Consider the following 22,298-nt stretch of genomic DNA (forward strand, 5'->3'; position numbering starts at 1 on the left):
ATAATAAATGTATACAGCAAGACATCTCCGTAACTTAATTCGAACGTACAGTTTTGCTGCATTGCAAATCAATTGCAAACCAAAATGCGGCACAAAGGTCAAAAACCTCCGGCTCCAACACGCCGTTTGCTCCACGCGCTTTTTGCTCGGGTGTGCCAAAAAAGGGTGCAATCGCAAAAAGCATGTTGTCTGTCCTGTCGCACACGCATAATTAATATTATTGTTATTCAACCTTCAACATCGCTGACAAATTGTGCTTAAAAAAAGGGATTCTTTCAAATTGGTTTACCTTCCGGAACCGGATTCTAAGGCCTGAAAGTATACGTGCTAAATAAAAGCTTTTGGTGCGACAAATCGAGGGTGAGAGGGGTGGGACAGGGTGGAGATTGGGGGTATATGGTAAAGATTAGCGACCACCCCGTACAATACACCCACTGATCGCCGGTACGCGAAGGTGTAAATTTTATTCCTAACAGTACGGTACGCCTTTTGCCGACAGGCCTAATTGGGACTCAAAGCACACTTTTGATTTTTTTTTCTATTTTGTTGTAATTTACAAAACTGCACCTGATTTCTTGAATAGTCTCCTTGACCGTACTAGCTGGGGCCCTAAAATAAATAGAAACCAGAAGAGTATTATTCCAAAAGTTGAACGTTAACTTTCATATTTTGTTTTTAACTTCAACAAATAAATTGAAAGATCAACCGAGCTCACCCGGGATAAGGTGCCCTTTCACGGTTTGGTGAAGGAAATGTCTCCAAACTATTGTGAATTGTATTAATTTTGTAACTTAGATTTAAGCAATACGGCCAGGCCGTTTTTTATGAATAAAAAATAAATCAATAAATTGAAAGAGATGTTTTTTTTGTATAAAATAAAAAAAGATTGTAGATTTTCATGAAAATATGTTAATAAAGTTAGTTCAGTTTGGTAAGTATGAAACGGACAATATGTTTCTAAATAATGTTGATTTATTTGATACAACACTTATTCTTGATTTTCTACGAGCAACTTGGACTACATCACTGCGGCTTTTCCACGTGTGTATAAGGAAGTCTGGTAATTAACTTTAGGCTTTTGAAGATATTGGGACAGTAACTACGGTTGGAGGACCTCTCTAAATTTAAATGACATAAATTTTAGCTTGTTAGATTTGTAACCAGTTTTGATGAAATTTCACCGCTAATAATTCCGCTAATTCCATCTTCCAAACGATCGTATACGTTCGTCTCGAAGCTTCCATAAAGTTAGTTCAGTTTGGTAAGTATGAAACGGACAATATGTTTCTAAATAATGTTGATTTATTTGATACAACACTTATTCTTGATTTTCTACGAGCAACTTGGACTACATCACTGCGGCTTTTCCACGTGTGTATAAGGAAGTCTGGTAATTAACTTTAGGCTTTTGAAGATATTGGGACAGTAACTACGGTTGGAGGACCTCTCTAAATTTAAATGACATAAATTTTAGCTTGTTAGATTTGTAACCAGTTTTGATGAAATTTCACCGCTAATAATTCCGCTAATTCCATCTTCCAAACGATCGTATACGTTCGTCTCGAAGCTTCCACGATGCACAAAATTCGTGCAGCACTGTACCCGGTGGCATTGTGTGTGGGGTGCGATTTAACAGTTTTCAAACTCTTGCATACACGCATCGACTTCGCATCCTCAAAACGCAACCCGGCCCGATATTGCGGCCCAACGGGTCCCGCAATTTCAAGCCGTGTCTTTAAACATTCCGCGCGCGCTCCACAAGAAACTCCCCAAAAATCGGCACCAGCATGGTCGGGTGAGCTGGGTGGGCCATCGGTGGGTTGGAAATGGGTGAAAACAGGCGAAAAATCGAACACAACACAATACACGCGCAAAAGCACGGTTCCCCGACACGATCAAGCATGCAGCGAAGCACGGTTAGCCAATCGTAGCGCACGCCGATGACGTCTCTCGTGCTATTTTTAGCACCATGAATCATATGTTCCACGGCCGAACACTACTACCCGCAAACCGATCCGTCGGTGTTCAAGTCGGCTTCATTTTTTTCCATTCGCCATTCATTCGTTTATCTACGTTCAAGCCGGACGCGCGCGTGTGTGCTGCTGCTCGGTGTGCTTCTTCGACAGCAGCGGGTAGCGATCGTTTTCCATCACGAGACGACGAAACATTTTCGTACGCAAAGGGCACACAATTGCATCTCCCCGGTCACCGTGTATGTTTTGTTATGTTTGTGATAAGTGAACATCGGTTCTAAGTGTGGCTTTAAAAGGGATTGGAAAATTATCAGTGTGGAAAAGGTGCGAAAAGCAAATGTGACACCACCCGTCCCAAACCAACCAGGCAGGCAGTAAAACACGTCGAATAAATTAGGCGTAGGCTGCCGTGCATTGCGAAATCTCTCCCCAGTTGTCGCAGCAGTGTGTGCGCGCACATGTTTGTTTGTGTGCGTGACAAGAAACACACACGGCAAAACCCGTGAAAAGACCCCGCGCACTTTTCATTTGGGTCCGCATATATACTTTGTGTTGTTGCCAGTGGGACAGTTTCATTATTATTGCGCGGTCTTGTGCGTACGCGTGCGTGTGTGTGTGTGTTTGGAGCTCTCGCTGCTTGTGTCACAGTGTGCGTGCGCGACACAAAGCAAAGAACGACACAGCAGATAAAACGTTCGCTTCTTTGCACACTTGAAGCTTATTCGCAAGACGGAACTGGGCGAACACGTTAAGAAAAAAGAAAAACCCAGCAAATAACACATCCAAGTGACCTTAGCGAAACAAGCAAATTGAAAGAAACGCAGATAATCACCAGCAGTGTGTATCTTTACGTTAGTTGTGTATCTGTGTGTGTGTGTGAGCTAGCGCTAGTGCTTCAATTTGCCTGTCATTTCCTCTTCCCGTGTTTATTGTGATATTAGTCCTCCCTTGTCGGGGAAGTTGCAAGGGACCGCGATAGATAAACTATCAGCCGCGGTGGCATCTGTAAGCTCTCCAGTGCGCGGAACGCGGGACTCGTTAACCTTCAAAACGTGATTTCTGTATGCAACCCAAAACATAAAGATTGCAACATCAGCGCAGCAGTGTGTTTGTGTGACGGCTGTATGGGTGTGTAGCAAACGAACAAGTGTCAGTGCATTCTTCGATTGGGCAAAAAAGCGAAGGTTGTTGTTTATCGTACGCAATTTGACATTTCGTTCCCTGTGCCTAAACAACACCGTAAATATTTAATCTTGGCACGGCTTAACAAGCCGTAGTGCTATAGGCCCGGGTTAATTGCGGGAGCACTTTTTTTTGCTACCAGCCGAAGCTGAAGCACCGTGAGACACCAATACCTAATAGCAGCAAGATGCGGAACAACGTGCTGAACAGCAAACACACCAACAACAACACGATGGAATCGTTCTACGAGGACAATAACGCCCAGTTCGTACCGTCCACCACCACGACGAACGGTGTTACGACGGGCAACGGGAATGGGTTGAAGCGGCCCGCCACGCTCGAGCTGAACCTCGCACCGGGAAAGGCACGCAAAACGCGGTACAATGCGTCCGTCACCATGCCCTCGGTACTGCCCTCGCCGGACATGCAGATGCTGAAGCTGGTGTCGCCCGAGTTGGAGAAAATCATTAGCACCAACGCGACGCTACCGACGCCGACGCCCAGCGCCATCATCTTCCCACCGTCGGCCACGTCCGAGCAGCAACAGTTTGCGAAAGGGTTCGAGGATGCGCTGCTTTCCATCCACAAGAAGGACACCACCAGCAAGATGAACACGAACAACAACAACAATAATAACAGCAATACGAGCAATAACAACAATGGTCCCAGTGCGAACATTGGCGGTGCACCGGCGGAACGGCTGTGTCCACCAACTACGGCCGCCCCGACGACCGTGGTACCGGTGGTGGGTGGTACGACGACAAACAATCTCGCCAGTACGGTACTAGCTTCCGGCCACAATAATGGTATGAGCGGGGGAGAAATTACCTACACAAACTTAGGTAAGCAGTGGCACGGTTTCTCTGCCAGAAGACCCACCATCTAATGATCGGTTTCAATTTTCCTAACCCACACAGATTACCCAGGCGTTGTGAAGGAGGAACCGCAGGCCACCTCGAGCAATCAATCGCCCCCGGTCAGTCCGATCGATATGGAATCGCAGGAGCGCATCAAGCTGGAACGGAAGCGGTTGCGGAACCGGGTGGCCGCCTCCAAGTGCCGCCGGCGGAAGCTGGAACGCATCTCGAAGCTGGAGGAGCGGGTCAAGGAACTGAAAACGCAAAATTCCGAGCTGAGCGGTGTGGTGTGCAGCCTGAAGCAGCACATATTCCAGCTGAAGCAGCAGGTGATCGAGCACCACAACAACGGCTGTACGATTACGCTGGTGGGCAAGTTTTGAGGTGATTCGCGAGCCCAAAACCCTAATGCGGCTTACCTTATCGTAGCCTTCCGCTTTACTATAGATTTGTCCTTTAAGGAGATAATACAAACGTGCGCAGGACGTCGCGATTGCTTTGCAAAAAACGGGGGAAAAGCAATAAGTAGTAGCGTAGCAAATCAAAACGACACACAGCAAACAGTTACACAGACACACGAACAAAGCTTATTGCCATTGTGAAACACAGAAATGCCTTATCGTATTACGTAGGAGTTTTGCTTACACAGGTGCATGGGTACACTACAGAGGACCATGTGCCGGAGGAAGCGGAGTAGGAAACAGTGCATGTGCAAATGCGACGAGTAAGGAGTTTAAAACGGAAAACAAAACGGTGGATAAATGTAGTGTTAACCAATTATTGCGTTATTTAAGCGATAAGTTAGTGACCAGGACAGGGCGAAAAAGGAAAAAAGGGACTAACTGTTCCGTTTTAGGTGAGGTATAGGACGATAAGCTGTTAATAGGTCTGACTGCCTGTGGTCGTCAGCGTTTGGGAGGTAACGAGTCAGATTTTAGGTCAGGTTTATTTTAATGGTAGGATTCGAGTTCAAAAACAAGTGCTTCTAGTCGTTGGATTGAGCTTTTCAGAGGACACCTTGTGTTAAAACGCGGTCGAGATTGTCCGCGTCCGCAATGCTCTAGTGTCATATGGATAGTTTGTAAGCTTTGTTCTCGTTTAATGTAAAAGAGGTTTTATTTAGATGTTTTCCCTCGCTTTAACCACTTTCTCGTTCCCAGTTTAAACGTTTTTAGCCCCTCTCCACGTCCCGGTATAGGAAACTATCCGCCAGTGCTTACAATTTTGTGTTGCCTTTTTGTATGCTTTTAACTTTCACCTCACTTACCCCCGCTTAAATAGTCAGCAGAAAGCCACTAGAAGTAGAACTCGCATGCCATAACGAAAGGAACCAATTATTTTGTTTTACCCAAATTAGCAATTTATGTTAACAAAATACAAAGGAACAAAATTATCCACCGGAGGAAGGTTTAGCAGCAGGCACCACGACGCATGCTCTTCGTTTTGTCCTATTCTCAACCAGAACAAGTTTCTTTTAGTTTTGTATATTTAAATGTGCGTGCAATGTGTGTGTTTGTTTGTATATAGTAAACGCTTTATAAAAAAAAAACTGTCGTAACGACGGCCCTAGGATCAGTCAGTCAGTGTGCCAGCGCTAAAACAGAATGCTAAAATGTGTACGAAACGATACAAATCGATGCCACTATACGTGCAAAACCATTTCGGTTAGCTATTGCAGTACTTTCGCTAGTACAGGAAGCAACAGCAGCGGGTGCAGCACCATGTGCTGCGCAACGGAACGCCGCGCGATGGTAGGGAGCAAGTCATTGAACATATATTTATTTGTAAGCTCGTTTTGATTTCGTGCATTACCTTATTTTTGAAGATATTTACAAATAAAACGAACATTACAATTATTTCGCTAAAAAAAAATAAGCTGAGTGCTGGGTGGTCGATTTTTGGTTTGATTTTATTTCAGTTGGGCCGTAAGCTATGCTGTGCTGGTTGCAGCTGGTCTCAGCCGCACCAGCATTACGTCATCTTCGACGGTACTGGTGGTGGTTGGATCTGTTGGATCTGCGGTTCGCGTGTGGAGTTGTTGACCTTCACTCCCTTGGTGGGATTGTAAAAAGTCTGGTGCGAACCAGATGGCTTCAGCGGTGTTGGTATGCTGGGAGTGCTAAATACTGTGTCATTCTTAACGCGTCCTAAATTCACTGCCAAAGTAGTGTGGCTTAGAAAAAAGTTTACTCTAGGAAGTTATTAGTATTAATTGGAAAGAAAAGTGGAGAATGCGTATTCCTGTGGTTATTCACAAATAAAAGCGATTTAAATCAAACTAAGTAAATGCTCGGAAATACCTTCTATTTTTTTACATTGGTTGAGCCATATGACTTCGGATTGCATACCTTCAGGCGCGCAACGTGTTCGTGAGAACGAATTCCATAAGGCTCAACCGTTAGTTACTTCTCAAAATGAACCATTTATTTCTATATTAATTGTCCATTGTATAGGTAAAAAAAAGTACAGCGAACGTTATTAAACCTAAAATTATAAATACCACCCCGCCATCACTCGTTAAACTCTAGCATATCGAAATCGTCATCCTCCCATTCCTGCGTGGATTTGCTTTGCTTCGGCGTTAGTTGCTTCTTATCGTATACCGTGGCCGTTGCTTCACTTATCGTAACATCCGCCTCTTTATCCTTCGATTCCATTATTTCCCACAGTTCCATATCCTCCGCACCGTTGAGTGTGCTCGAATCAGCCACATAGCTCGATCCACTGTCCTGCGTCGACTGACTGTTCGTTTGGTTGTAGTTCCGGCGGGCCGTTTGATTCGGTGCATTTCCTTGCCTGGGCCGTTCTTTACCCTCCATCGTTAGCTGGCTCAGCTCGAAGTACTGGTTTGGATGGTTAATGCCCTCCTCTAGCTTCGTTTCGTGGATCACCTCGTAGTACTTGCCGCACGCTATCTGATAGTGGCCCTTGGCCGCATACCCGGCCACCTCGTCGGCATCGAGCGCGCTCAATCCGTACCCGGTCAGCTTCATCCTAAGCGAACTCGGATCCAGATTTTTAAACGGACAGCCATGCGTTTCACCCGGCCCGATCGGTGTCGTGATCACTTTCATGCACGAATAGGGAGAATAGTTCACCCGCGAACCTTCCTTGCCGTAGTTGTGCCGGATGTTGTACGCATACTCTTTCTCGAACTTTTCGATCGGTATCTTCCCGCGGGTAAGCTCCTCGCGCCAGAAGCGCAGCGCATCCTCCATCGTCACACCGATCGCCTTCAGGAACAGTGTGTACTGCATGCGCCCGGCGTGCTTGAGATGGTGCGTGGCCCGGAGCGTGTCGTGCACGTTGCGCATGCAAAGGGCGAACGATTTCTTCGACAGCTGGTCGAGACTTTCGATCGGCACGGAGCCCGTTTTTGCGACCGTATAGTTTTTGCCCGTGTACGACGTGTGGATCGATTTCAGCAGCATCGAGAATCGTTCGTCGATTTCCAGCGTGGGCAGCAGGCGCAAATGGCCCTTCAGACCGTCCTCAATCAGCTGCTGATGCTTCTTGCCGATCACGTGCGTAAAGTGTTCGGGTGTAATGTAAGCCATGCCACCCTTCAGGAAGCATTTCCGATCGCGCACCAGGTTTAGCACTTCGGTAAAATGGACCGCGTAGAAGTCTTGCGTCTCCACCTTCAGCCGGGTAATGTTCATCGTGCTCGCGCACAGATGTTCCGAAATGTCCAGCTTCTCTTCGTCGGTCAGCGGTTTGTAGTCCAGCTCGTACACCTCCAGGAAATCCTTTACGTCCCGCGTCGTTAAACCGCCAAACTTTAGCTTGAACAGTTCCATCTCTCGAGCCACGAACCAGCGGCGCAACTCTTCCGACCGGCAGTAGGCAAAGCGCAGGATGAAATGTGACAAATAATCCCTACGCCGAGCGGATTTGCTGACATCGTCGTTCACGTTTCCACGGGCCAGTTTGGCGTACGTACGGAGCCCTTCGTGGTTAACGTCGTGGAGAACCGCTTCGCGCCATGCGTCAGAAGATACTTTCGGGTTTTTGGCCGTAACCTGCTCGAGCAGGCGCAGCATCTTCAAACGTTCCAGGGCCAGCTTCTCGAATTCGTCGATCGTCAGATCCACGATCGGGGGAATCAGATAGAAACACACGTTGTGCGGTATGATGTGCTCCAGCGCCAGATCCGCCGAAAAGCGCTTTGCATTCAGATAGTTTTGCCGCGAGTTAATCATCTCGTTCCTTCGCTTTTATTTCCCTAAAAACTAAGAAATAACCAGCCCAGCACGGCACACAATTAGCCACCTTCCACAACAACAAAGCGACGTTAGCATTTGATTTCGCGCGCATTATTATGACAGCCTGGCTGACAGCTGTCAGTCGGCATGTTTACGTTACTTTTGCTTCGTCGACGAACGGTAACGATGTAGCCAAAATCGATCAACTCGACCAAGCGCGTCTGAGGAGAGGTTTGTTTATACGGTGGCGTCCTGAAAGGAAATCGCATTTTTCTATTGGAAAAGTTTGCCAAATTCGGGTTGGGCTTCGCCTAGTTGCGAGCGCAACCGGTTTTTTGTTGGTGGAAAAGTGGAAAACAATCGCAATGCTGCAAATAGAGGGCTATGCGATAGCATAAAGCTAGTGGCTTCTAGCTGCCGGATTGGTGCGTGCTGACCATACGAAAGTGTGCGGCATCGAAGCATTTTGGGCGATTTTGCCTGATTTAAAGTGACCGCAATCAATTCGAGACTGTGCCGTAAGTCCTTTGCAAACGATTTGTGGAACTTCTGGTTAACCATTTCATTCTCCATCACCATCAGAACTCTCCAGCTAGTGGCCACCGAAAAAGAAGAAGAAGAAGAAGAAGAAGAAGGCACATTACATTGTGGTTCCAGTTGTGGAAGAAAGGAAGATATTTTCACAATCAAAAATGCATATAAAACAGGTAAAAACCCCTCTTAATCGGTTTATTATTCTTGTAAACCTAAAAATCATTTCTTCTTCTCCCACAGGTCATCATTCAGGGCTTCAAGAGCTACCGGGAACAAACCGTGGTGGAGCCCTTCGACAAACGACACAACGTAGTGGTGGGCCGTAATGGATCGGGCAAGAGTAACTTCTTCTACGCAATTCAGTTTGTGCTCAGCGATGAGTTTACCCATCTGCGGCCGGAGCAGAGGCAGGCATTGCTGCACGAAGGAACAGGCCCCCGGGCCATGTCCGCTTACGTGGAAATCATTTTCGACAACTCGGACAATCGTGTACCGATCGACAAGGAGGAAATCTATCTTCGCCGAGTGATCGGCGCAAAGAAGGATCAATATTTCCTCAACAAGAAAGTCGTGCCCCGCTCGGAGGTGGTCAATCTGCTCGAATCGGCCGGCTTTTCCAACTCCAACCCGTACTACATCGTGAAGCAGGGTAAGATCAACCAGATGGCAACGGCACCCGATTCGCATCGTTTGAAGCTTCTCCGAGAGGTGGCCGGAACGCGAGTGTACGACGAGCGTAAGGAAGAATCGATGAATCTGCTGCGTGAAAGCGAAGGCAAGCTGGAAAAGATTTCCGAGTATCTGCGCACGATCGAGGATCGACTGAAAACGCTCGAGGAGGAAAAGGAGGAACTGTCCGAGTACCAGAAGTGGGACAAGGCACGCCGAACGCTCGAGTACGTCATCTACGAGACGGAGCTGAAGGAAACGCGCAAACAGCTGGAAGAGCTGGACACGCAGCGCAAATCGTCCGGCGACAAACAGATGCTACTCACGCAGGAAATACAAAAAGCCCAGGAGCGGCTTAAAAACGCCCAAAAGTCGTTGAAAGATGCGAAGAAAGATGTGGTGACGGCAAAGGACGAAAAGTCGGTGCTAGCGACCGAACATCAGCAGCTGTTGCGCGAGAAAACCAAGCTCGACCTAACGATTTCTGACCTGTCGGACGAGGTGCAGGGCGATAACAAATCGAAGGAACGGGCGGAACAGGAGCTCGAGCGGCTGAAGATCACGATCGCCGAGAAGGAGAAGGAGCTGGAACAGGTACGCCCCCGGTACGAAGCGATGCGTCGCAAGGAGGAAGAATGCTCGCGCGAGTTGAATCTGAAGGAGCAAAAGCGCAAAGAGCTGTACGCCAAGCAGGGCCGTGGATCACAGTTCTCCTCGAAGGAGGAACGTGACAAGTGGATCCAGGGTGAGCTGAAATCGTTGAACAAACAAATCAAGGATAAGATATCCCATCAGAACAAGCTGCAGGATGATCTGAAGAAGGACATTTCGAAGCAGAGCGAGCTGGAGAAGAAGATCCAGGAGCACACGGAATCGTTCGAGCAGTTGCGCGTCCAGATCGACGAGCACAACAAGAACTTTTACGAGCTGAAGAAGAAAAAGGACCACTACCAGAGTTTGAGGAACGATATCTGGAAGAAGGAAACGGCGGTCACGCAGACGTTGTCGGGGTATAAGGAAGAATTGGCCCGCGCGGACCAAGCGCTACGTTCGATGGCCGGTAAGCCGATCCTGAATGGGCGCGATTCGGTGCGCAAAGTGTTGGAAAGCTTCCAGCAGCGTGGCCGTGAGTTTGCGGAGATTGCCAACGCCTACTACGGGCCGGTGATTGAGAACTTTAACTGTGACAAATCGATCTACACCGCGGTCGAGGTGACGGCCGGCAATCGTTTGTTTCATCACATCGTCGAATCGGACCGGGTCGGTACCCAAATTCTGAAGGAGATGAACAAGCAGAAGCTGCCGGGCGAGGTCACGTTCATGCCACTGAACCGGCTGCAGGTAAAGATCCACGACTATCCGGAGGATCCCGATTCCATTCCGATGATTTCGAAGCTCAAGTACGAAGAGCAGTACGATAAGGCGTTGCGGTACATCTTCGGCAAAACGCTCATCTGTCGTAATTTGGAGCGTGCGACCGAGCTGGCCAAAAGTACCGGGCTTGACTGTGTGACGCTCGAGGGCGATCAGGTATCGTCGAAGGGTTCGCTTACCGGTGGGTACTTTAACACGTCCCGCTCGCGGTTGGAGATGCAGAAGAAGCGGTCCGAGTACAGCCAGCTGATCCAGGAGCACGAGAAAGAGTTGGCCGACTTTCGGGCCGAGCTGAAGCAAACCGAGGCGAACATTAACTCGATCGTGTCGGAGATGCAAAAGACGGAAACGAAGCAGGGCAAATCGAAGGATGCGTTCGAGAAGATACAGGCCGACATTCGGCTGATGAAGGACGAGCTGTCGCGTATCGAGCGGTTCCGCAGCCCGAAGGAACGCTCGCTGGCCCAGTGTAAGGCCAATCTGGAGGCGATGACCAGCACCAAGGAAGGGCTGGAGAACGAACTGCACCAGGAGCTAATGTCGCAGCTGTCGGTGCAGGACCAGCACGAGGTTGACTCGCTGAACGATGAAATCCGGCGGCTGAATCAGGAGAACAAGGAAGCGTTCACGTCCCGCATGAGCCTCGAGGTGACGAAAAACAAGCTGGAGAACTTGCTCACCAACAATCTGTTCCGCCGCAAGGACGAGCTGGTCCAGGCGCTGCAGGAAATCTCGGTCGAGGATCGCAAACGTCAGCTAACGAACTGCCGCAACGAGGTGGTCGCGACGGAAAAGCGCATCAAGAAGGTCCTCTCCGACACGGAGGAGGTCGACCGGAAGCTAAGCGAAGCGCTCCGGCTGCAGAAAACGCTGCAGAAAGAGCTGGAAACGTGGATTCAGAAGGAGAAGGAAGCGCAGGAAAAGCTGGAGGAGGACGGCAAGCGGATGGAAAAGTGGGCCACCAAGGAAAACATGTTGCACCAGAAGATGGACGAATGTACGGAAAAGATTGCCGGACTCGGTGCGCTACCGAATGTGGACGCGAGCTACCAGAAGATGTCGCTGAAGTCACTGTTCAAGGAGCTGGAAAAGGCGAACCAGCATCTGAAGAAGTACAATCACGTGAACAAGAAGGCGCTCGATCAGTTTCTAAGCTTTTCCGAGCAGAAGGAGAAGCTGTACAAGCGCAAGGCGGAGCTGGACGTGGGCAAGGACAAGATCTGCGAGCTGATGCAGCTGCTCGAGGCGCGCAAGGTGGAAGCGATCCAGTTCACCTTCCGGCAGGTGGCGGCCAACTTTTCCGAGGTGTTTAAGAAGCTGGTGCCGCAGGGCAACGGGCACCTGATCCTGCGCACCACGAACGATGCCGAGGGTAACGATATGGAGCGCGAGGTGGAAACGTCCGACGAGTTTACCGGCATCGGTATCCGCGTGTCGTTCACGCAGGTCGATGCGGAGATGCGTGAGATGAATCAGCTGTCCGGTGGGCAAAAGTCGCTGGTAGCGTTAGCGCTCATCTTCGCCATCCAGAAGTGTGATCCGGCACCGTTCTATCTGTTCGACGAAATCGATCAAGCGTTGGATGCGCAGCACCGTAGCGCGGTGGCGGACATGATACACGAGCAGAGCGATCGGGCCCAGTTCATTACGACCACGTTCCGGCCGGAGCTGATGGAGAAGGCGCACAAGTTTTACGGCGTGCGGTTCCGGAACAAGGTAAGTCATGTGGATTGCGTGACGAAGGAGGTTGCACGGGACTTTGTCGACGATGACACGACGCACGGTTAAGGGGGCGGTCGAGCGGGCCTTGGAATCACATTCTGCACTATATATTTTTTAACTGATTTTATCGAGGAGCTTCCCTTTACGGTGGCACGCTTATGACCTCTTTTAGACCATATTTATTTTGGAATCCCTTTCAGAAAAACAGTTTTAAATTCATCACAAAATAGTGACCGAAATTGAAAAAAAAAAAAAATTCAACACTTTAAATTAAATCGGCAATTTTAAACAGACATAAGAAGGGAAGTTCCTTCCGTTTTAAGCTTACATTAGACTCACTCGTGCATGATTTTGAGAGAGAAAATAGAGTATGTGGTTTACAGAGTCCAGACTGTTTTGCGGGAGTTAAAATAATTATCATTAAGACACGGTAGTTGGTTTTATCTATTCTCTATTCTAGTTATTCGTATTTCGTGTGTGTTTGTCTGTATATTTAAACCGTCACAGTGCAGGATAATGTAACTTTAACTGTCCGGAGAGCTAAATAAAGAGCTGCTAAATTTTAAAACTGGCGCTAGGCAATTTGCAACCACCAACATTCGAACATTCGTAATGAAAGAGACCGTATAACATACTTTACTATTGTTTTATTACATCAATAATCAACCAATTGCAACCATATTTAATAGTCCAAAACAGGGAGCGGGTGTTTGTAAGTGTTGTATGTTGGGTTTAATATATATACCGTTTCTTTACAACTATCACTCCTTCCGAGTGCGCGCACGTACAGAGATGGAAGGGATAAAACGGTGACGTTTCTTCAGCAGCACGAAACCCACCGAAGCATCTAGGAACCGGGGCCCATTCACGATTGTTCACTGTATGGCTCATTGATAAAACGGTTCTTCGTCTGGTGAAGTTATACGATGTTCTGGTTGCGACCTGACTTAACAAAACACAGTACAGGGAAATCGGAGCGGAAGGATTTTTGAGTTCGAACGTATGATGATGATGTTTGCGTTCAACCGGGCACACCTACTCGGAATGTTGTTCGAGGGAACGATAGGGACAACTTAATGGTGATGGACACCAAAACACATATTTACATCGTAGGAGCAAGCGGAGCCTTCCGTATGCGTTTAGAAGCGGCAGCCCTTCATACTAAATTACGCCCTAAGGTGTTGTTCTCTTCTTTGCGCTTTGTTTGTTGTGGGGAGGGAGATGAAGATGGGTGTCTTTGCCGGGTGGAATTTAGGCGACCGTCGAGCGGCTGTTCGCATGGAACTGCTGGACCGAGATGACCAGCGTCACGACGTAGATACAGGCAGCAATCCAGCAGTTGTATGCATTCTGCAAAAACATGAAACCGGAGTGTAATGAAACGTTCCCGTTTGAAGCTGTGGTATGATAAGCTATCCTCGAGGGTCAGCAATTTTAATCACCTGACTGTAGGCGACGTCAGCGGCCGCATAGAACTCTTGCGGCGTTGGATAGTGCTCCTCCAGCGGTAAATCTTCGATCAGGGCGACACTGTTGATGTAGTAGAACACTCCCATCAGCAGCTGCAAGGTAGAACAGGGAATTGGATCACAAAACACAGCTTCGAGATGAATCCGATTATCGATTATTCATCCCACCATCCTCTCCCGGATGGAGGCGCTACGATAAACAAACGGGGGGTACAGGCAAACACACTTACCAGCTGGATTATGCCCCAGACGGAGATAATCAAACCGCACAGGGATAGTTTCGGTCCGCAGATGGGCATTTTCTGTCCGTGTCAATACTGGTGTGTTGGGTCGGGAAAATGTGTGCAAAAGCGCAAAATACGGCTGCCCGAAAAAGGTTTCTGCGCCCTCGAACCACTGGCAATTGATCACAAGACTCTTTTTTTTTTGCACTAGCCGTCAGAAACGGGTCATGTGACAGCTGGGCGAGCTGTCAATTGGGATCGGCTGGCGAGGGCGTGCGCACACTGCTGTTTATCAATTGTTGTAGATTTAGTTTGAGATTTCAAGGATTATTACTACACCGTAGTTGTAAAACTACATGCTTAACGATGGATCTATCCATCAGGACAAATATTTGCTTTATTGTAATAACATTTTGGATGGATTGCGCTTGGTTTCTTTGAACCTTTTTAATTCCTGCTGTAGATGGATTGAAACTCTCACTCAATCCCGACTCAACCCGCAGGGTGTAAACGTGCAATGCATCCGTCGATCGATTTGACAGTAAAACAACGAAAAACGTAAATATCGAACATTGACGATTTTGCAAACTTGTGTGTCATTATTGGAAATCTGCAAGCTCGGGAAAGCCGTACAATATCCTCTCTTTTTTTGTTTTCTCCCGTCGCGCTGTTCTTGTTTGCGCATCCGATTCAATGTTTTTCGATGCGCTTTCATCACTGAACATTACAAAGGTGCTATCGGACTATCTGCTCGTAGTGAGCAACTTAGTGCGCAGGCAGTTCACGCCATCATCGGCAGCAGCACCGTCTCCGTCGTCCTTGCCAGCAACGGTAGACACACCAGCAGCAGCACCAGCAGCTGGCCACACTTACGCGGGTGGTGAAAGTGTCGGCGAATCGGTGGCGTACGAGCTGAACCTGTTGACCACCGGTTGGTGCTTCCTGTGCGAAACATTGCAGCTGGCCAAGTTTGCTCTCGGCAGCGGTGCACGGTGGTTGGATTTTACGGACTTTCAGCTGTTTTTGCTGCAGATTTTCTCCTCAATTCTATTGGCGCTGGTGGTGTGCATCGCGCTAGCCTGGTGCAAGTACGGAAACCGAATAACGAATCGCTTCATTCGTCCCAGTAAGTATCGATCGATGAGTCATCGTAAAATGGTTTTTTGTTGTTGTTGGTGGTGCTCGAAGTACGGGTTATCAGGGTGATAAGGAAGATGGAAAGCGGCATAGTTTGAAAACTGTCATCATTCACTTCCGTAGGTACCGCTAAAGAGATCGAAGAGTTGAAGCTGTCCGTGGCCCGCTTGAATCTGCCCAAGGAACATACGCCGAGGATTTAAGCGCACCGACCATGGCACCGAGCAAGATAAAGAACTTTTTCTTCAAGAAACGAGCGGAGGCCAAGCTCAAGCTTGGTATTGCTGGACCGGGCCGAAAGCTTAATTCGGAAGCACCTCCACCACCATCGAAGGCCAGCTCGTCGAAGCAGAAGGATGCGTACATCCCGCCGAAACGTAGCGAACTTTCGGCGGAAGCGAAAGCTGCAGCCAATGCCGCCCTAGCACGCTTCGAGGGAAAGGACAAGAAAGAGTTCAACACTTCGCTAGCGGCGATCCGGGCCCAGGTACGGAAGGAGCTGGAAGCGGAAAAGAAATCCAAAGAAGCGGGCCACTCGTCGGAGCACGAAACGCCCGAACAGGACACTGCTGGGGAGACGGCCCGTCAAGACTATGCCGTCCGGGGCGTGTTTTTCCGCTGCCCAATGATCGGGGACGAAATTTTGCCGTACAAAGAATGGAAAGGAAGGATCAGGGAGTTTCTGTACGAACAGTTGGCCGCCGACCGGGGCCTCACGGCGTGTCTGATCATCTATAACTGCAACCCCAAAGATAAGGCGGAGGTGTGCATCGAAACGCTTGCCAAATGCATCGAAAACATCGTCAACAATCCCAGCGAGGAGAAGTACAAGAAGATCCGCATGACCAACCGTATGTTTTGCGACAAGATAAAGGTGTGCGAAGGGTCGCTCGATTTCCTACACGCAGCCGGATTCGTTGAGATCGAGCTCGACAATGAACCGCACCTGATCTGGTCCGAGGATAACATCGATCCGGAATGTTCGCTCGAGGTGCTGCTCGAAGCGTTAAAGGCTGCCGAACCGATCCCGGTCGAGCTGGATCGTAATCTGCAGGTGTTGCTACCGTCGCAGGTACGACGACACAATTTGCCACCGGACTTTTTCCGCATATCGCCCGAAGAGATTAAGCGCGAACAGCAGGCCCGCACGGAAGCACTGGAGCAGGCGCAGATCCTGAAAACGAAAGCAATGCGCGAACGGGAAGAATTGCGCACGATCAATCGTTACAAATTCTCGCTGATACGCGTCCGGTTCCCGAACGGTGTGTACCTGCAGGGGACGTTCAGCGTGTACGAAAAGTTAGGCCAGGTGTACGAGTTCGTGCAGTCCTGTCTGATGCATGAATCGGCCGAATTTTCACTGGTATCGCCCGGTGGCCTAAAATTCGACCATCAGGAAGACCTCGACAAATCGCTGTACGATCTGCGGCTGGTGCCGACGGTAGTGTTTAACTTTACGTATGAAAACGAGTCTAAAAATCTGACCGAATTCCTGAAGGAAGAGATGATGCTGTTGATTCAATCGTTTTAAGCCCCGTTCCCCCACTGCACCGGACGGATGGTGTTAAATTATGTATTTTTAGTAACCAACCTTATTAACTACTTCGAGGCAGCAGAGGCAACAGTTGTGCCGCGTATGAACTAGCAGCGTGTTTGTAAAAGCAACCCTCCTCTTGTAAGGTGTGAATAATTGTGATCAGTGAGGTATAATAATGCAAATAAAAGCGCACGGATACAGTACCAGTAGGGCATGTTGTTTTTTTTTCTTTATATTTATAATTTCTTCAAATTTCCAAAAATAAAATAGAACTAAAAGTATCACGTATTAAATTAAAAATATTGGAAGAATTAATACGAAACAAAATGCCGTCTACAAACCGGGCATTACGTAGGCAATGTTGTCCAGCGTGGATCGGAACAGTTCCCGCAGATGGTCGGAATTACGGTCCAATCCCGGTATTTGAAGCGTCAGGCACATCAGCGGTCCGAGCGAGCAAATCAAGCTGTCCAGCAGTACCGACAAACTGCCGGAAACGGTTATCTGTCCCTACGAAGCAAACAGGTTAACGTTACTAACGTTCTCCCAATAAGTACCCGGTACGGTTCACTTACTTCGTGTTCCTTTAACCGTTCCCCGATAATGGTTAAACTGTCGCCCAGTAGGCTTAGATGTGCCGCTACATCGGTTGGCAAGCAACCGGCGGCAGGCTTTGCTGGGACGGGTTTCTCCTTCCTCTTGTGTGGGGTCGAGCTACGTTTGTTCGCCTTCCTACGCTTGGTAGCGGTTCGGCTTCCCGCTTTTGAGACACGACCGGAGCGTTTGCTTTTATCGTTCCTTTTTTTCACCGCCTGTAATCAAGTAACGTTAACGGGGAACGGGTTTTGTTTTTCCGGATGAATTTTTCACACGGCTACCTTTTTCTTCGATGCAGAGTCAATCACTAGCTCGCCTTCGCTTCGATCACCATCATCCATCCCGTCGTCAAGCTCCATCGGATCCTCATCACTGCTGTACGATGATTCGATTCCGCTTGATCCGTTCGTGTGGGACTCATCATCATTCTCATCCGACTCCGTGTGTACATCTTCCTGTGGCGAAAAACAAAAATCATACTAAAATAGTGTGCCTGTGGCGGCTGAGTACGCCAGACAGAGCCAACCTGAGAAGAGGACAGTTTGGCCGAATTCCGATGCGAAGAGCCTGGCAGCTTCTTTTGCTTCGCTTCAATATCATCCGGCGATTGGAAGTCCATCAGTTTGGTAGGTTTCTTGCAAACACGACCACTCCGCGACACCACGCCCGTCACTTCCTGCTCATCTAAAAAGGGGAAAGGAGGGGGGCGGTAAATTGCATCTCCGTGCGAAACAGATCCCAAACCGATCGATCGATAAACTTACGGTGAGTTTTCACGTTTTCCATCGTGAAAATATGTGTGTACACGGGGGGTTTTCCCGCAGTCAGCGACGAGAAAGTATGTTCGGTTTTCGCCTGTTTGTTTACATCCGACGTTTTGACGTACGTGCGTTCGGCGGGCAAATGTCAAACGGTGCTGTGAAAGGTTCGATCTCACGCACACACGCTCACCCGAACCCAACGGAAAATTCCGTTCGAGCGGGAAAATGCACTTTTCGGCATCACAATCAATGACAGCGATACAGTGAGTGCTGGTGTTTTGTACGTTTCCTTGTGCGTTGTTTTTCCGTTTTCCCAACCGTTTTCCTTCTGTATGTAATGCTGTTTTACGTTCCTGTGTTGCGCGTGTGTTGTGTTTGTGTATGGTTTTTGTAAAGGAATTTTGAAAATCTTCGTGAATCAGTCAAGGAATTCGCACCGATTTTTGGGGTAGGTATGCGCTGGTGTTGTGTTGTGATTGACCGTATTTGTGGCATGTTATTTTTGTTTAAATTTTTCTAGTTGAAGACATCCATAATGGCTCAACAGGGTGGTACATCACGTACTCGGGCACCGTTGGCCGAGCTGCCGGTCGTTTCGCCGGGTGCAACGGTACCGCACTCGTCCCCCACACCCGGTCTGACCGCTGTCGCTCCGCAACGCAGCGTCCTAACGCCACGTCTGATCGACAGCCCGAGGGCGAACATACCGGACAGCATTCTTACGCCGACTCTCTCGCCGGACGAGATGGCCATCCGTCAGCGGGCCCGGCGCCGTCCACCCATCATCTGGTCGCCGGATCATGGCGCCCGTGCCCAACTAGCCTCATCGATGCACACACCGACGAAAAACGTTTCCTCGATGACGCTTCGTAGCTCGCCGAGAAAGCGATCGCTTATGCAAGAATTTGCCGACGTGCCGTCCACGAGCGGACTTTCAACGCCCACCAAAAGATTGCAGCAAACGGGCCGGATGTCGGTGGGCGATTCGCCCGGTACCAGCTCGAAGCGATCAAAGTTCGACGAAACGGCGATGAACCGGCGAAACGAAAGCATACCGCTGAGCACCATTCTCCGGGGGTACAGTCAGGACCAGCTGATAGGCATTATCGGTTCGATGCTGGCGAAAGCTGGCCATCTTGAAGCGGCTGTTCGGCGCGAATTGCCACTACCGGATATTAGTCCGCTTGACGCTGAGTTGGGACGTATCAAGCGGAACATTTACGCCAGCGTGCCGAACCTGAAGCTGTTTAGCCGTACCGATGGGCATGGATTTTTGCGTGCCGCTACACATCTGGCCACGTTCAAGCAAACTATCCACAGCCAGGCACAAAATCTGTACGCTTCCCGCCACTGGGACGCGCTGCTCGATTACGTGCTGATGGCTTGGACGCACGTGCGCGAAACGCCGGTTTACGATAATAGCAAACATAACGCAACGCGGCGGTACTGCTTCAAGCTGCTGGCCCATCATGCCACCAGCGCACTGAAGCATGGTGGGCTCGGGTTGGGCACGGAGCGTGTTGGTCGGTTCGAGCAGAAGCTGCCCGGCATGGTGGCCGACTGTGCTGAGATAAGCGAATGCTGCAAGTGCGTCGAATACATCATGAAGGGGCTTTGAGACATATTTAATTACAATTTTTTATGTTATGTTCTACGTTGCCTTTAGAATCGAACGGAATTTACCGGTGAGTTCGTTCGATTCTTATCGATTACCATTGTGCTGTTCGGAAATTGTCCCAACTTGTATGAGAAACATGCAGCAACGCTCACGAAGCTCCGCGTTCCCTAGTACGTTTCCCCGGGTATGTGTAGATTCGAACCCGAAATAAAGAAAGTACCAATAAAGTGTCATTGATTAAAGAACGAATGTTTAGTTTATTGCTTTTGGAAATGGCGCACGCACGAACAGCAGTCTTAGGTAGGGAAAGCAATAGCGGAATGGAATTGTGTTCCTGTTACGGCATATTCCGCTTACCATTGTTAAAATGGAATGTTTTACAAGGTATTTCTATTAAAAACAAATCTTCTCGTCGAAGGAGCCGATTTAAGGGAGGTTACTGTAGCAACGTGGTTAAAATATAATTGGTAACCCATCCTACGCTCTTGTACTGAACAGTACGGAACACCTCTAAGAACAGTCTCTTGCGTTGTACAAATCTCGCTTGTCTCGTTATGCCCGCCGTGTTATATCTGCAGCACCAGTCCCGCGCCGGAAATGTTATCACCCGCACCGACCGTTTGCTTCGCATGTTTGCAGATCAACACCGGTGCCACGCATATCTCCACCACGATCGACGGCGCATCGGGGATCCGCAGTTCGAGCGTTTCCTCCCAGCAAGAAACCGGATCGCGATTGTTAAAGGGTATCCGACGGGCGCCTGGCTCTGCCGACACGGCAAAGCTACCATCCATCTGCAGGTAAGCCGCGTCCGGATTTACGATCGTACTGGCGCACACGTGCCGGTGCGCAATGAGCGATGCCTTCGCAGCGGCATGTTTCGTATGCTGCCAGCGACTATCCTTCGCCACGATAAACGCCTGATACGCAAGCGTGTGCAGATGCATCCGGGAAAGCGGTCGACGCGTTGCTCCATCACCGGCGCTGTGCTGCTTGCGGTAGAAATCTTCGTTCAGCGTGCGAAACACGGCCCGTGCCTGATCGAGCGAGTGCGCTACCCGTGGATTACAGTCGGCCACCAGGCTGATGCGGCCCGTCCGCAACACTTGCTGCAGATTGTCCAGCTCCTGTTCGTTCATGCCGATCGAATCGCTGTACGGGAGTACCGTTCGCAGCAGCAGCTGCAACAGCTCCAGCTCCACGAAGCTGGCCATTTCGAAGTGAATCAGCGTGGCGGTGCGTGACTGGGCCTGCATCTGTTGCCGTACCCGGTCGAGCAGCTTTTCACGCACTCCCACCGGGTAAGCGTAATTGTCCATCATCTGCAGCCCGCTCACGATGAACAGATGGGGCTCGAAACCGGTCAGCGCTGTGTTGAATTCTTCCAGCGAGCTCAGGTACGGATTGTGGTGATCGTTGTGCAGTATGTACCGGTTGGCACGGGGCGTAACGAGATCACCCCAGCGGTCGCCGGTGTTGTACTCCAGTATCAGATGAATATCGTCGTCGTCGATAAGGCTACCGGTCAGTCGAACTTCTGGCCGCAGATGCGTCTTTAACCTGTTGAGCAAGCGAAGCATGCTTAGCGCGAATCGTTTTTTTTTAAGCATTTGCATTACCAGCCATTACTTTGAGCTCATTTTAGCACCGAGAAGTACGTTTGCACCTTCGATTGCCATGCGCGTTCCTATGACCGGTGCATTGCCGCCCAGCGCCCAGTGATGCTGAATGGTGCTCGATTTCTTCGCTCGCTGCACCAAACTCATAAACATCTCCCTGTTTGTGGTAAATCGTCTAGAAAGAGAAAAAATAGGCGTTTTACATCAAGTGTTGACTTGGGCCCGTTCCATACCTACTCTGCAGCCGCACCACGTTGGAAGTAGTAGGCAAAGTTGAGCAGAAACTCGTCCTCGCTCGTAATATCGTCAAATGTGTACTCGCTCGCATTAAGAGCCTGTCCGATGCGATCGCTATATTCGAGAAAATCTATCGCCCGAACGTGCAGGTCGCTGCAGGAACCGTACCCGATCGCAACCCGTGGACCGTTGACCGGATATTCCACCTCCAGATCGCGCAGGTGTTGTAAAATGACGGTCAACCGTACCAGCTCGTTGGAGGTAAGGTACGCTTGAAACACGATTGCAAACAGCGCAGTAAAAGCGCCCAGCATGGTGGCGGTGCTAAGTAGCGAGAACATGTTGTTGCGCCACTTTTTATGTGTGTGTTTGGTTTTATACGATTTATTACTAATTTATCAGCACTTTAAAACATTTCTTTTACAGCACGAGAATGATGGTGGTTCGTTTTTTAACCGGTTCGATCGATTTGTTGACGTTGCGGTAGCTGCGGATGCGTTTGTTTGTGTTGTGTTGTTGTGGTTGGTCGACGAAACGTCAGCTGGCCACCGTGACAGCTGGACGCTATGACAGCGGAGCGCTA

At 49.2% G+C, this 22,298-nt stretch overlaps 8 protein-coding genes across 9 annotated transcripts; 4 read left to right on the plus strand and 4 right to left on the minus strand.

Moving 5' to 3' along the window:
• The first annotated feature begins 2,037 nt into the window (after nt 1-2,037).
• On the plus strand, nt 2,038-5,884 carry LOC118509558 (transcription factor AP-1-like). The gene is made up of 2 exons (XM_036050313.1): nt 2,038-3,997; nt 4,073-5,884. The coding sequence occupies exons 1-2, from the start codon at nt 3,343-3,345 to the stop codon at nt 4,393-4,395; spliced, it is 978 nt and encodes a 325-aa protein (XP_035906206.1). The 5' UTR covers nt 2,038-3,342; the 3' UTR covers nt 4,396-5,884.
• A 526-nt stretch (nt 5,885-6,410) lies between these two features.
• Nucleotides 6,411-8,328, minus strand: LOC118509551 (DNA primase large subunit-like). The gene has a single exon (XM_036050302.1). It carries the CDS (start codon nt 8,212-8,214, stop codon nt 6,523-6,525), a length of 1,692 nt encoding a protein of 563 aa, XP_035906195.1. The 5' UTR covers nt 8,215-8,328; the 3' UTR covers nt 6,411-6,522.
• A 97-nt stretch (nt 8,329-8,425) lies between these two features.
• LOC118509550 (structural maintenance of chromosomes protein 3-like) lies at nt 8,426-13,084 on the plus strand. Its single transcript, XM_036050300.1, has 3 exons — nt 8,426-8,735; nt 8,800-8,924; nt 8,992-13,084. The coding sequence occupies exons 2-3, from the start codon at nt 8,910-8,912 to the stop codon at nt 12,580-12,582; spliced, it is 3,606 nt and encodes a 1,201-aa protein (XP_035906193.1). The 5' UTR covers nt 8,426-8,735; nt 8,800-8,909; the 3' UTR covers nt 12,583-13,084.
• A 60-nt stretch (nt 13,085-13,144) lies between these two features.
• Nucleotides 13,145-14,454, minus strand: LOC118509560 (ribonuclease kappa-like). Its single transcript, XM_036050315.1, has 3 exons — nt 14,216-14,454; nt 13,959-14,078; nt 13,145-13,866 (listed from the first exon to the last, which is right to left on the minus strand). The coding sequence occupies exons 1-3, from the start codon at nt 14,282-14,284 to the stop codon at nt 13,768-13,770; spliced, it is 288 nt and encodes a 95-aa protein (XP_035906208.1). The 5' UTR covers nt 14,285-14,454; the 3' UTR covers nt 13,145-13,767.
• Nucleotides 14,455-14,791: 337 nt separating this feature from the next.
• LOC118509553 (UBX domain-containing protein 6-like) lies at nt 14,792-17,092 on the plus strand. The gene is made up of 2 exons (XM_036050304.1): nt 14,792-15,335; nt 15,470-17,092. The coding sequence occupies exon 2, from the start codon at nt 15,561-15,563 to the stop codon at nt 16,875-16,877; it is 1,317 nt and encodes a 438-aa protein (XP_035906197.1). The 5' UTR covers nt 14,792-15,335; nt 15,470-15,560; the 3' UTR covers nt 16,878-17,092.
• Nucleotides 17,080-18,387, minus strand: LOC118509559 (HMG domain-containing protein 4). Its single transcript, XM_036050314.1, has 5 exons — nt 18,245-18,387; nt 18,007-18,164; nt 17,762-17,935; nt 17,459-17,695; nt 17,080-17,393 (listed from the first exon to the last, which is right to left on the minus strand). Exons 1-5 carry the CDS (start codon nt 18,264-18,266, stop codon nt 17,217-17,219), a joined length of 768 nt encoding a protein of 255 aa, XP_035906207.1. The 5' UTR covers nt 18,267-18,387; the 3' UTR covers nt 17,080-17,216.
• A 6-nt stretch (nt 18,388-18,393) lies between these two features.
• Nucleotides 18,394-20,104, plus strand: LOC118509557. 2 transcript variants are annotated; one of them, XM_036050311.1, is made up of 2 exons: nt 18,394-18,689; nt 18,762-20,104. In XM_036050311.1, exon 2 carries the CDS (start codon nt 18,777-18,779, stop codon nt 19,857-19,859), a length of 1,083 nt encoding a protein of 360 aa, XP_035906204.1. In that variant the 5' UTR covers nt 18,394-18,689; nt 18,762-18,776; the 3' UTR covers nt 19,860-20,104. The 2 variants fall into 2 exon arrangements, with proteins under 2 accessions (XP_035906204.1, XP_035906205.1); XM_036050312.1 differs by having other exon boundaries at nt 18,480-18,693.
• Nucleotides 20,093-22,246, minus strand: LOC118509552 (ADP-dependent glucokinase). Its single transcript, XM_036050303.1, has 3 exons — nt 21,716-22,246; nt 21,489-21,653; nt 20,093-21,419 (listed from the first exon to the last, which is right to left on the minus strand). Exons 1-3 carry the CDS (start codon nt 22,054-22,056, stop codon nt 20,426-20,428), a joined length of 1,500 nt encoding a protein of 499 aa, XP_035906196.1. The 5' UTR covers nt 22,057-22,246; the 3' UTR covers nt 20,093-20,425.
• Between the last annotated feature and the right edge of the window lie 52 nt (nt 22,247-22,298).

Source organism: Anopheles stephensi, chromosome 3 (genome assembly GCF_013141755.1).
Source record: "Anopheles stephensi strain Indian chromosome 3, UCI_ANSTEP_V1.0, whole genome shotgun sequence".
Classification (NCBI taxonomy): domain Eukaryota; kingdom Metazoa; phylum Arthropoda; class Insecta; order Diptera; family Culicidae; genus Anopheles; species Anopheles stephensi.

Bases quoted from the DNA above. Each gene is read 5' to 3' on its own strand.
- LOC118509560 (XM_036050315.1), bottom strand. From the start codon at position 14,284: ATGCCCATCTGCGGACCGAAACTATCCCTGTGCGGTTTGATTATCTCC. The intron at 14,079-14,215 runs GTAAGTGTGTTT...TCTACCTTGCAG, and splicing joins TCTGGGGCATAATCCAGCTG to CTGCTGATGGGAGTGTTCTA. The intron at 13,867-13,958 runs GTGATTAAAATT...ATGTTTTTGCAG, and splicing joins CTGACGTCGCCTACAGTCAG to AATGCATACAACTGCTGGAT.
- LOC118509558 (XM_036050313.1), top strand. From the start codon at position 3,343: ATGCGGAACAACGTGCTGAACAGCAAACACACCAACAACAACACGATG. The intron at 3,998-4,072 runs GTAAGCAGTGGC...TAACCCACACAG, and splicing joins AATTACCTACACAAACTTAG to ATTACCCAGGCGTTGTGAAG.
- LOC118509553 (XM_036050304.1), top strand. From the start codon at position 15,561: ATGGCACCGAGCAAGATAAAGAACTTTTTCTTCAAGAAACGAGCGGAG.
- LOC118509559 (XM_036050314.1), bottom strand. From the start codon at position 18,266: ATGGAAAACGTGAAAACTCACC. The intron at 18,165-18,244 runs GTAAGTTTATCG...TCCCCTTTTTAG, and splicing joins GGAAAACGTGAAAACTCACC to ATGAGCAGGAAGTGACGGGC. The intron at 17,696-17,761 runs GTAGCCGTGTGA...ACTTGATTACAG, and splicing joins ACTCTGCATCGAAGAAAAAG to GCGGTGAAAAAAAGGAACGA.
- LOC118509551 (XM_036050302.1), bottom strand. From the start codon at position 8,214: ATGATTAACTCGCGGCAAAACTATCTGAATGCAAAGCGCTTTTCGGCG.
- LOC118509552 (XM_036050303.1), bottom strand. From the start codon at position 22,056: ATGTTCTCGCTACTTAGCACCGCCACCATGCTGGGCGCTTTTACTGCG. The intron at 21,654-21,715 runs GTAGGTATGGAA...TTCTCTTTCTAG, and splicing joins CAACGTGGTGCGGCTGCAGA to ACGATTTACCACAAACAGGG. The intron at 21,420-21,488 runs GTAATGGCTGGT...CTTGCTCAACAG, and splicing joins GGTGCTAAAATGAGCTCAAA to GTTAAAGACGCATCTGCGGC.
- LOC118509557 (XM_036050311.1), top strand. From the start codon at position 18,777: ATGGCTCAACAGGGTGGTACATCACGTACTCGGGCACCGTTGGCCGAG.